General features: G+C 34.4%; 1 protein-coding gene across 3 annotated transcripts in view; it reads right to left on the bottom strand.

Moving 5' to 3' along the window:
* The window catches only part of CDK14 (cyclin dependent kinase 14), a 606,291-nt gene that overhangs the window by 409,972 nt on the left and 182,269 nt on the right, over positions 1 to 14,050 (bottom strand). For all 3 annotated transcript variants that reach the window (XM_023226593.3, XM_023226594.2, XM_023226596.2), the window contains one exon: positions 5,592 to 5,671. In XM_023226593.3, coding sequence (XP_023082361.1) covers positions 5,592 to 5,671 — 80 coding nt within the window. The remainder of the gene's footprint in view (positions 1 to 5,591; positions 5,672 to 14,050) is intronic.

The raw sequence follows: 14,050 nt of genomic DNA on the forward strand, positions 1-14,050 counted from the left end.
TATGAAATGGAACTCATATATAACAAGATACACATAATTTCAAATATTTACATATAAATATAATTTCAAATATATTAATTTATATCTATATGTAACTAATACAGAAAATAAAAATTAATTTATAATAAAACAAAGTATTTAAATATGTAAGTAGACACAACTATACTGGAAAACATTGAAGAGTGGGGCCCACATCTATGTACAGAATCAGCATAAGCACAACCACTACAAATGCAGACTGTGGGATACTGCATTATTGAATTAAATAACACAAGCAGTACTACCACTAAGGAATTTTTCCAAAGTATGAACAAGTTGTAAAGTTTTAAATAAAACAAAATACAATTTTCCCATGTTTTACACTGTAGTTGTATTCCTGGATAGTTTGGTATATATTAAATCTGTGCAGAGCATATTTTGTCTATATGCAAAATAGTTGAGTTTGGGCTCAGAAATATAAACAGATTTTTCACCTGCATGAATGCACAGTAGGACCTTTAAAAAAAGCTTGTGGGACATGAGACAATTGTTTATTGTATTAGAGCAGAGACCGACAAACTTTTATTGAAACGGCCAAATAGCATATACTTTTAAGTTTGGGGGACCATACAGTTTGTCAAAAGTACTCAACTCTGTCTAAGAAAGTAGCCATAGACAATACATAAATGAGTGGGAGTGCTGTGTTCAAATAAACTTTATTTACCAAAACAGACAGGAGGCCCTAAGCCATAGTTTGCCTCCCTCTGTATTAGAGTTTCTCACGTAAATGCCAAGCTCTCATCCACTAAACACCGGTTGCATTGTTCAATTATTGTGACGACAACAACCACTTCTATGGAGCAATAATTACCCATCCCTCCCACCCTATCAGTTGAGAACTCCTGATCTTAACTATTCCTCCTGTTCGCTGCATTAGGCAAAGGCATTGAGCTTTCTGGTCTCAGCTCCTTTTCTATACCTTTCTAGAACACTTCTCCTCAGTCTACTCTTTACTGTTTTTCTATCTTATGCCTAATTCAAGTCCCAGCTAACACTTTACCTCCCATCACTAAAGAAAGAATTTCCTTAAAAATCACAATCTTTTAGAAATAATTTCACAATCTTTTAGATTTCACAACCTTTTATAAATAATTTGGCATTAATATACTACCATATATTATTATTCAACTTATGATTTATATGTTCTACCTCCCACCTGCAAGGCAGGTTCCTTGTGGGAACAAACTGTTATTTAATAATCTGTCATGTTTATAGATTCTAACTTACTGATTTTCCTTAAGTCACTTACTATTGTAGAGGGATTATCATGCTAGATGTTGAGGGTACAGCAGTGAACAATCAGACAAGGTCTCCGCCCTCACTAAGATTATATACTTTATAGAGTGGAAAGAAAATTTCAGATTCCAATAAGAATTATAATGGAAATAAAAATAGGGTGTGATGTGGAGAGTAAAGAAGCATAAAATGATGGTCAGCCACTAATTCAGATAAATGGACAAAGAAACCCTCTCTGAAATGGGATGTCTGAATTGACCCTAAATCTAAAAAGAGCCAGGGAGCAGCATTCCAGCCACGGGGAAGAACATGCGTAAAATTCCTTAGACAGGAAACTCTGTAGCATGTTTGAAGAAAATCAGTCATACAGGACTTGAAACAATTTTAAATAAGGGGATTGACATAATATGATTTTAGTTTTCAAAAATATTATACAGGTAACAGAGTAGAGAAGGGATAGTAATAAGGCAAGAGAAGTGAGGTGTATAATTAAGAAGCTATTACAGAAGTCCAAGGAAGAACTGATGATATCTTGGACTGGGGGTAGCAGTGGAGAAAGAGAACGTGGACAGACTTCAGGTATCACTTAAAGAGGTAATCAACAGGGCTTGTTCATGGCTAGATTTGGGTAGAGGCAACACTAGATGCTGCTATTACTAATAGAGGGAGAACATGGTTTCAGTTATAGTGGGAGGATCAAGAGTTCCATTCAGATGTGTTAAGTCTGAGATGACTGTTACACGATGACTGATTTTTAAAGATTAAATTAGCCTTGTATTCCTGAAATGAATCTCAGTTGGTAGTGTTGTATTATCCCTTTTATATACTGCTGTATTCAAGAGAAGATGCCAAATAGGCAGGTGGATATATGAAATGGAGATGAAGACAGGGTCTTAGCTAAAGAGATGCATGTGTACGATTATCAACTTATGGCTGTTCTTTAAATTCACAAAATAAATAATATCACTCAGGACAGGGTGCTTATTAGAAAAAAAAAAAAAAAAAAAAAAGAGGCCCTTTCCTGTCCTGAAACTCCCCCTAACTCAGAGAAAGGGTCAGCCTAAGAGAAAAACCTACCTACTTCGAAAATCCAATGTCACAAAAGAGACTGTTTCAACCATGCAATCTGCTGAAAGGTTGAGTAAAATAAGACAGAGGTATACACTTGACAAGAAGCAAGTGACTGATGAACTTTATAAAAACAGTTTCTGCTAAAGATCAATGATGCAAACAAAATTAAAACTGAATTAAAAGGAGAATAAGAGGTGAGAGAGTAGAAATAGAAACAAGATTTTCAAAAATGATACATGTAAATCATATCAATAATTGTGGGAAACAAACCAAACCAGTGACAGACTACATTTAGTTCATCAATACGTTGATAAATTATTGCAGCAAACCACCAATTTATCTTGTTATGGATGAACAGAATAATAGCTGTGATCCCTTCAATGCAAAAATAAACTGAAGTCCTATGTCAATATAATCTGCACTTTTAAAAATGTAGTAGAGGTAAACCTACTTATCCTAAAAGTCATTAAACTGAACTGAAAAGTTCCCACTAATAAAAAAAAAGATATTTTATTTTATTGGAATACAAAAGCCTTTCTATGCAGGTAACAAAGCAAAGATAGAGCTATTTAATTTCATAAAAATTAAAATCTTATATGTAGCAAATAACTACATTATAAAAGAAATTTTAGAAAATAACAGAGTAGAGGAAAATATTACAACATAAATGACCCTAATATATAAAGAATGTCTATATTATCTTCTTTCCAATCAGAAAAACCAATAAAAGTACAGTAAAGGATAGAAATGAAGAAAGAAAAGAAATTCAAATGACTAGTAAGATGGCATGACAAATCCCCATTTTTAAGAACGTTCCTTAAAAATCAATACAGAATAATGTTAAACTAATATCTAAGGAACTCTAAAAATAATAGCAGACATACAAAATTCCTCAATTACCTAGATAGCTTCACCATCAATAGACAGCATTTTATTCCACATCTGAGCATATAGCAGATAATCTTGTTTCATTTAACATGATTGATATGACTGCAAGAGATGCTGATTTTTAAATTTCAGTTTATACATTTTTTTAATATACTTTAAGTTCTAGGGTATATGTGCATAACGTGCAGGTTTGTTACATATGTATACATGTGCCATGTTGGTGTGCTGCACCCATCAACTCGTCAGCACCCATCAATTCATCATTTATATCAGGTATAACTCCCCAATGCAATCCCTCCCCCCTCCACTGTCAACATTAGACAGATCCACGAGACAGAAAGTTAACAAGGATATCCAGGAATTGAACTCATCTCTGCACCAAGCGGACCTAATAGACATCTATAGAACTCTCCACCCCAAGTCAACAGAATATACATTCTTCTCAGCACCACATCACGCTTATTCCAAAATTGACCACATAATTGGAAGTAAAGCACTCCTCAGCAAATGTAAAAGAACAGAAATTATAACAAACTGTCTCTCAGACCACAGTGCAATCAAACTAGAACTCAGGACTAAGAAACTCAATCAAAACCGCTCAACTACATGGAAACTGAACAACCTGCTCCTGAATGACTACTGGGTACATAACGAAAAGAAGGCATAAATAAAGATGTTCTTTGAATCCAATGAGAACAAAGATACAACATACCAGAATCTCTGGGACACATTTAAAGCAGTGTGTAGAGGGAAATTTATAGCACTAAGTGCCCACAAGAGAAAGCAGGAAAGATCTAAAATTGACACTCTAACATCACAATTAAACGAACTAGAGAGGCAAGAGCAATCACATTCAAAAGCTAGCAGAAGGCAAGAAATAACTAAGATCAGAGCAGAACTGAAGGAGATAGAGACACAAAAAACCCTCCAAAAAATCAATGAATCCAGGAGTTGGTTTTTTGAAAAGATCAACAAAATTGACAGATCGCTAGCAAGGCTAATAAAGAAGAAAAGAGAGAGGAATCAAATAGACGCAATAAAAAATGATAAAGGGGATATCACCACCGACCCCACAGAAATACAAACTACCATCAGAGAATACTATAAACACCTCTACGCAAATCAACTAGAACATCTAGAAGAAATGGATAATTTCCTGGACACGTACACTCTCCCAAGACTAAACCAGGAAGAAATTGAATCCCTGAATAGACCAATAGCAGGCTCTGAAATTGAGGCAACAATTAATAGCCTACCCACCAAAAAAAGCCCAGGGCCAGATGGATTCACAGCTGAATTCTACCACAGGTATAAGGAGGAGCTGGTACCATTCCTTCTGAAACTATTCCAATCAATAGAAAAAGAGGGAATCCTCCCTAACTCATTTTATGAGGCCAACATCATCCTGATACCAAAGCCTGGCAGAGACACAACAAAAAAAGAGAATTTTAGACCAATCTCCCTGATGAACATTGATGCAAAAATCCTCAATAAAATACTGGCAAACCGGATTCAGCAGCACATCAAAAAGCTTATCCACCATGATCAAGTGGGATTCATCCCTGGGATGCAAGGCTGGTTCAACATTCGCAAATCAATAAACGTAATCCAGCATTAAACAGAACCAAAGACAAGAACCACATGATTATCTCAATAGATGCAGAAAAGGCTTTTGACAAAATTCAACAGCCCTTCATGCTAAAAACGCTCAATAAATTCGGTATTGATGGAACGTACCTCAAAATAATAAGAGCTATTTATGACAAACCCACAGCTAATATCATACTGAATGGGCAAAAACTGGAAAAATTCCCTTTGAAAACTGGCACAAGACAGGGATACCCTCTCTCACCACTCCTATTCAACATAGTGTTGGAAGTTCTGGCTAGGGCAATTAGGCAAGAGAAAGAAATCAAGGGTATTCAGTTAGGAAAAGAAAAAGTCAAATTGTCCCTGTTTGCAGATGACATGATTGTATATTTAGAAAACCCCATCGTCTCAGCCCAAAATCTTCTTAAGCTGATAAGCAACTTCAGCAAAGTCTCAGGATACAAAATTAATGTGCAAAAATCACAAGCATTCTTATACACCAGTAACAGACAAGCAGAGAGCCAAATCAGGAATGAACTTCCATTCACAATTGCTTCAAAGAGAATAAAATACCTAGGAATCCAACTTACAAGGGATGTAAAGGACCTCTTCAAGGAGAACTACAAACCACTGCTCAGTTTATACATTTTAATGAAAGATACAATCACATAATTTTAAGACTCAGCATATTTAGAGGTGTATAATATTAAAATAGCTATGGGGCCCACAGAAACACAAAAGCAAAATCAACAAGGAAAAGTGCCTACCTTCCCTGATAGCCGTGAAAGGTGTCCCTTCTTCTTCCTGTAGCCTGATCACCTTCAGAGCTACCAACTTCCCATTTACCCTGCGAGAAACGAAAGATAAGTGAATCTATCAATATATGTGCTCATTATAGTTCTAATTGTCTTCCTTATAATTTATAAAACTAAATAAATTCGCTTTTATGCTAAAAATGTCAGTGACTCAACTATACCGCCAAAGCAAGGATAGTTTCAATAAGGCTGGTAATTCTATATCATCATCACAAATATTCACACTTTAAATATTCATACTTGCACAGGCCAAGATTTAACTGAAGTTTTCTGTGATTCACTGTGTTCCTTCCAGAATGAAACTGGTATTTAACCAAATCACCACACTTGATAATTATTCTCAGATTAATTAAAAATCATGCAATCAAAAATAACTCTGTTCCTTTGTTTCTCTAATAGCTCCCTCTTTGTTCCTTCTGCTGAAATGTCTTCATTTTCAGTCTTTAGCTGAGGTCATTCAATTCCCAAGGACAGAAACTTGACATTCTTCTCTCTCTCTCAACAAGAGATTCCCATTTTTTCCTTTTTTTTTTTCTTTTTTACTACAACCTCCTAAAATTATATTTGGTCTAGTTGTGTTTTATATTACAGTATGTCATCAAAAAAGTTATGAATATTTTACCATTACAAGATTACACAAGACCTATCCAAAGCAGATGGTCCTTCCAGACACATGCTAAATATGTGTTGGCGCCAATTAAAAGTAAGATTGTGCTATGGAGATAACTTTTTAATCCAGTAAATTCTGTCATTAATCAAAGACATTAACTATCTATATTAGTCCCCTCCTTCAGTGTTCTATTTTCTACCTACACTGGGCCTAGAACCATACTTTATTTGGTTTGTTTGTTAATTAAAATAGGAAAAAACAAAAGCACATATATAATCCTCAGTGGATTGGTTCCAGGATCCCCTCTGTTACCAAATCTGAGGATGTGCAAGTCTATTACATAAAATGCTGTAGTCTTTGTGTACAACCTGTGTACACCACCCATACACTTTAAATCATCTCCAGATTACTTATGATACCTAATACATTATAAACTCTATGTAAATAGTTGTTATACTGTATTTTTTACACATATCATTTTAATTGTTAAATTATCTGTCTTTTCTCCCAAATATTTTCAATCCAAAGTTGGTTGAATCCAGATGCAGAAACCTCGAATATGGAGAGACAACTGTATTAAAAATGCAAAAGGTACAAGATATATAGACTTCCATATATATATCACACATATATACACACATAAATATACACATATACACACATACACAAACAGTAGTATACAATACAGAGTACACTCTATATTGTTTATGTCACTTAACAACATATTTTGGTGACATAATTTCAGAGAAAACTGCCTTTTGCTTTTGAAAACCACAGGGTGTTCTTATGTATGAGTATATCATACTATATTTAATCCCAGTCCTCTATTGATAGCTATGTAGCTTGTTCCCAAATTTTGCTACCACAATGATGCAATAAATATTCTTGTATGTGTAATTACATCTATGTAAAAATATGTTTGTAAGATAAATTCCTAAAAGTGCAATTGCAAGGTCAAAGGTACATGCATTTCTAATTTCCAATTTTGATGAATATTGGAGAATCATCCTACATAGAGGATACCAATATAAATATTTGGTATCCTTTCCTACAGCAAATAGAGCTTATCTGCTTCTTCTCCTTCACCTATGCTATATGTTCTCAATGTCTGATTTTGCCAATCTAATAGGTCAAAAATGGTTTTTTGTTGCAAGTTAAATGGCTACCAAAGATCTCTAGAGGTTAAAGAACTAGCAAAGGAGGAACTTATGTGGGCCAGAGAATCCAGTATCTGAGTTTGGAAGAATTTGAATGTCTCTTTTTTAAACCTACATCTATTTGGTCTGTTTTTGCTCAAAAAATAAAAACTGCCATAGACATAAAACCCAAAAACACAAGGAATTCATCATAGTTGAACCATCTTAGTGGCATTTCTCATTGAATGGATTACAGACATACATTATTACTGGTTACAGTAATGGGATAGGGAGACTGATTATAAGGCTCCACAATGTACCATCTCCTCAAGGTTAGGAGTTGTGTTTCTTTTTCCTCCTGCTTTAGCAGAGAGGACAGGCCTGCTGGTTTTCTGTTCTGCAACCTCTTCTCTTGAGTATATTTTTCTTGATTTTTTTAATCCTGTTTGTGCTCTAGGTACAGGCAAAAAAAAAATTACTATGCACATGGGGTTCAGCTGGAGACTGTACCTTGTACTCTTCACTTCGTCTTTTAGGACTGAGCACTTTGGCGGGGCTTGACGCTGGGATGCAGTTAGTGCTGACCTCTGCATGAATTTTTCTCAGCCCAGTTGAGCTCATCACTGGCTCCCTGAGGAGGCAGTAACTGATTCCAGAACTGCTTGGAATTTCCCCCTCATTTACAGATATTTTCCCCTCACTCATAAAACACACACACAACCTTTTTCCCACAAAGCTTTCCATTTCTCTTGAGAGCATTAACTGTATGGATCATGTATTGTGAACTGAGTTCTGGAATATAGGGACCACATGCTTCTGTAGGTTATATACTTAAAGCACATTCTCAGGCATGAAACTATGATTGCCTTGTAACACAATGAAAAGACACCAGCCTTTAACTGAATCAACACTCATTTTTTAAGTGCAACTAAAGATGGATTCCCCCTAAGTAACTTCCTTGACTAATTTGTATTATTTTCATAGTGAAAAGGGGATTTTCTATGATAACTGCATAAAAAAACAAGACCTAAGTTCATGGAATTCATATTCTGAATTCTCCATGAATTGAACCTCCAAGTGTTTGTTTTTAATAAGTTATGATCATCTCAACAGTTCACGACACTGAGATTTTATGTATTACATCATTTGAAACTAAAATTTCCTTAAAATATATACTACACCATAAGTTCCAGAAATAAAGGAGACTTCTTCTGTTTTATCAACTGATATGTGCCCAGTATCTAGGACCTTCAGGGCACAGAGTAGATTCTCAAAATATTTCACTGGATGAATATTGATGCTGTTATAATAGTATACCAATATTTTCCTCAACATACCTGCAAAATAAGTCCAGAATAAATTACTAAAAGTATTATTTCCAAAAAATTTCAAAAATACCAAAATTTTATAAAGTTTTCAACATCTTTCATGTTAGTTTTAAATGTTTATTTTCTTTTTACAAATAAAAGATGTGGTCTCTTTATATTTACTGCATCTATATATAGAAAAGTTTTTATTTCCTTTAAGTTTTAGAATTTGGAGAATGCTTTGTTAATTGTTTTTGCACCCAGCAGACATGTTTCAAAACACTCACCAACCTTTAATAATCTGAGCCCAGACCACTAATCTTTTCTACTATTGCTTCACTGGTTTTTCATTAAGAATCATATTGATTATCAAATTGCTCTTTAACCTAAGAGTCATTGTGACTTTCTCCTTTCTTAATTAATTTTTATCTATATGTCTCAACACTCAGCAACTACTGAATCTCTGTTTTAAAGCCTAGTAAAAATGTTAAGTCACTGGGTCCACTTTTAGTAAAGGTACCTGCGGAAAAAAATAACATTAAGAAATTTTTTAATAGTCTACCTTTTGTGCATGTATATTTTAAATCTTTTTTTTTTTTTTTTTTTTTTTTTTGAGACAGGGTCTCACTCTGTTGCCCAGGCCGAAGTGTAATGGCATGATCATGGCTCACTGCAGCCTCCAGCCTCCATCTCCTGGGCTCAAGAGATTCTCCTACCGCAGCCTCCAGAGCAGCTGAGACTACAGAGCCATGCCACCACACCAGGCTAATTAAAAAAAAAAAAAAAAATTAGAGAAAGGGTCTCATTACATTGCCCAGGCTAGTTTTGAACTCCTGGGCTCAAGTGATCCTCTTGCCTTGCTCTCCTAAAGTGCTGGGATTACAGGTTGTGAACCACTGCGCCCAGCCTTATTACTTTAAGCCTTAAAGTTTAGTATGGCCTGAAATATTTGAAAGTGTAAGTTACTAACTCATTTACAAAATGGAAATTTTTAAAGATATCAAAAAAGATACATTACCGTATGAAAAACAAAATGAACATTGTGTCTTCTAATTATCTCGGGGATTTAACCTGTTTTATGAAAACTTAAAACATGTAATTCAAACATCGATTTAAATAACTTGAAATAATCACAAAATTCAAATTGAATCAATAAATTAGAGCTGTTTACAGAAAAACATTGAAGATCCCTCTTCAACAAGTCTTATTAATTAAATCAAAGGCTAATGAACAGAAGGCAATCAGGGCTTGATTACCAGTGGAGATGTTAATTCAGGTAAATAACATGATGAAAAAAGGGCTCTAAATTGTGCTAATATTACCACAAAACGTTCTACTGTAGTTACTGCCAAATTTGCCTGTAGTTGCTTTAAGCTGTATAGAGAGCCATTTTATTTCAGAGATTCTTTATGCTTATTCTCTTATTTTTCCAGTAACTGTCATTCCCAGCTTGGCCCAAAGGAGCCGTGACTCATTGCTTTATTCTGCCCATCACGCAGCATGAGTTCCAAAGTGCTGTACCAAGAAAAACAGAATTGGGCAGGAGTGGGGAGACTATCTCCATGCACAGGACATGGGGACATTGGGTAGCCAGGTAGAGCCAGGCTGAAAGGGGATCCAACTTTCAAACTGTTTCTAAGCACAAAGCACAAATCCAAATCCGTCAATTTCAGAAACTTTGTCCACACATCTGTGTGCCCTAAATGTGTAAATATAAAATTTTCTTGTGGGAGTAAAGCAAAATCTAGAAGCTTTCAATAAAGAAAACAACCTATTTATTTTCTTGTCCATTCATTTGTTCATTTAATGTTTTGCAAAAACAATAAAGGAAAACTCCCCACTTAGCTCAAAGTACATTTTCCAGTTTCAAAAGAAACTGGTTATGAAGCTCAAAGAGAACTTTCTTAAGGAAAAAAAATTCTCAAAGGAAGGCCTAAAGCTCTTCTATTCCATTAGTTACTTCAAATTAATAGAATAACTTAGCACAAGAAAACAAAATTACAAATATTATCTGGGTCATCTTTGAAAATAGTGTCCATGTGCTAACACCTAGAAGAAATTATGTCTAGAGGATATGAAGGAAATTAAAGCAGTATACCCAAAATAAATTTAATATACTCTGGGAAATTTAATATATTCTGCTTCTCTCTTCCATTATGATTTTGTATCAAGAGAAACTGCAAGGGAAAATAAGACCAAGTACGGATAGATACAATGCTCTTGTTTCCTTCCGTATTGGTCTAGAGGCAGTAGAAGGAAATGTAGACACTATGGAGGGAGGGTCAGTAGAAAGCTGGAGTAGGGCAAGGACAATATTTTCAGAAGAATTTACAGATTTTTGGCAAAGTTTTTAAAAATATTTTTAAAGTTACACTAATAGTGTTTCATTTATTAATTCCCTCTTTATATGCTAGTTAAAATGCTCACTATACTGTATTTATTACACACATATTTCAAAAATTAAGCTTAAATATTCATGACATTGTTACTGTCATCTAAATTCAATTCTTATTCAGGTGTGAATAAGAAGTCATCTCAATACTGTTTTAACGTTTACTCTTCAGGAATCTCCCAAAAGTGCTTACTACTATATTTTATTCTAGAAATATAAATTAGAATTTCAAGGTAAACTGTCAGTAATTATACCTTGTCATAATCTATAACAAAGTAATACAGAGAGAAGTGGAAGAAGACTAAAACTAGTTGGTCTTAATTTTTTTTTACAAAAACTTATGGATACATTATAGTTGTACATATTTACAGGGTATATGTGATATTCTGATATAAGCATACAATGTGTAATGAGCAAATTATGGTAACTCAGGCATCCACCACCTCAATTATTTATCATTTCTTTTTGTTGGGAACTTTCCATATCCACTCCTCTAGCTATTCTGAAATATGCAATAAATTATTGTTAACTATAGTCATCCTATTGTGCTACCAAACGGTCTTACTCCTTCTATATAACTATATTTTTGTGCCTATTAATCAACCCCTCTTTATCCTCCATCTCTCCACTACCCTTGCCAACCTCTAGTAACCATCATTCTACTCTACCTCCATGAGAAAAATTTTTTAGTTCCCATATATGAGTGAGAACATGTGCTATTTGTCTTTAGCGCTTGGCTTATTTGCCAACTTAATATTCTCCAGTTCCACCCATGTTGTAGCAAATGACCATATCTAATTCTTTTTTATGGCCGAATAATATTCTATCACATTTTCCTCATCCATTCATCCACTGATGGACACTTAGGCTGATTCCATACCTTGACTATTGTGAACAGTGCTGCAATAAACATGGGAGTGCAGGTATCTCTTCAACATATTGATTTCCTTTCTTGGATAGATACACCTGGGAGTGGGATTGCTGGATCATATGGTAGTTCTAGTTTTTTGAGGATCCTCCACACTGTTCTCTATAGTGGCTGGACTAATTTACATTCCCACCAACAGCATACAAGCATTTCCCTTCCTCCATATTCTCATCACTATTTGTTATAGACTGTCTTTCGGATAAAAGCCATTTTAACTGGAGTGAGATGACATCTCACTGTGGTTTTGATTTGTATTTCTCATATTTTTAATGATGCTGAGCACTTTTTCATACACCTGTTGGACATGCATCTCTTCTTTTGAGAAATGTCTATTCAAATGTTTTGCCCATTTTTTAATCGATCTTTAGGAGTGTGGGGGGATTTTTTTTGCTATTTGTTTCAGTTCCTTATGTATTCTGGTTATTAATCCCTTGTCTGTTGAACAGTTTGCAAATATTTTCTTCCATTCTATAGGCTGTCTCTTCACTTTGTTGATTGTTTGCTTGTAGAAGCTTACTACTAAAAGAAAACATTGGGAAATGCTTCAGGACATTGGTTGGGCAAATAGCTCTTCAGTAAAACCTCAAAAATACAACCAAGCAAAGCAAAAATGGACACATTAATTTCTTTTTGAATAAAATCCAAAGATTAACAAAACAATAGTAGAATGGCTATTTATTAGGATGTGACTAACAATGCAAAAAGATTTAATGCAATGAGGAAAGGGCATATTCAATCAACAATTATTACCTATAAAAAGAATTGATTGCTAATGAGCATGATTCATCATTATCAATGCTTTATACACAAACTCATAATACTTAGAAACATAATATTAGAGTAGCATATAATGTTCATAGGAAAAAATTAAATTACGTTCATTTCAGCAATTTTGAGCCACCCAAATTTACACCTTTCTAAAAATGAAATCTGTCAACAAAGGATTTTAAGGTCTTATCACTTTGCAATTAAAAGTAACCTCAGTAATCATCCAGGCTCCCAAAGGGACAAAAAGATCCTCACTGGCTTGACGGGCTGTCCTTGTACTCTCACTGCCTGGAACAAAGCAGTCCCTAAAAGATTTTGATGGAACCCTCTACAAAAATTCAAATTATTTAGTTCTTCCCTAAGTTGAGACAAAAATGCTTCCTGTGAGTTTTACTCTGATTCAAGATCTGAATCCACAAAGACTAAATAAACTAGGTCCTCTTCTATAAGACAGCCTTTCACTTAATGAAATTTTAATATCCCGCCCCTTATTCAATAAATATTAACTGAGAGACTATGAGTCTGTGTGTGGGATAAAGGATAAACAATACAGACAAATCCCCCCAATACAGTCTAGTCCCCTAGACTATTGACTAGAGCCAATAGTCTAGCCAAGGAAACAGACACAGAACACCTAAGTACAAAAATGACTGAGGCATGTCAAAGAGATTCCGGAGGCTCCCATTTGTCAAATGAAACAATTTGTGTATTACTAAAATAATACCTGCAATTTAAAGATATAAAGTATGTCTAAGTTTATAAGTATTAAAATGAAACAAAAAAACTTAATTGGTCATTTTGGAGGTCATTATAGAATCATTTCATTACTTAAAACCTTTTAATACAGAATATATCAAGCATTTCCCTTCCCTTTCATACTCTTTCATATATACTGTACCTCAGTATAATTAAATATTGTAGTTGATTTTAGGAAGTTTCTCTATAGAGATACTGCATGTAACAAATGAGGAAGGAAAGACAGAATTTGAATATCACCATTTTGCTAACTATAATCACTTAGTAGATTATCAACAGTTAGATTCTGACCAAGTCTAAATCTAACTACTTATTTAAACGGCAAAAGGGAATAAGTTATAAATAACACCATTAGGAAACAACAAGGAAAACCCAGACTTCATAAAGTTCTACAGGAGAAACGAATCTGTTTCTTCAACAAATCAATTTCAAGGGGGAAAAAAGGCAGGGTAGGGGTAACGCATTGACTAAAAGATTGACATATAACTGCAATTCACTGCAATGTATAGACTCA

Source organism: Piliocolobus tephrosceles, chromosome 8 (assembly GCF_002776525.5).
Source record: "Piliocolobus tephrosceles isolate RC106 chromosome 8, ASM277652v3, whole genome shotgun sequence".
In the NCBI taxonomy this organism is placed as follows: Eukaryota; Metazoa; Chordata; class Mammalia; order Primates; family Cercopithecidae; genus Piliocolobus; species Piliocolobus tephrosceles.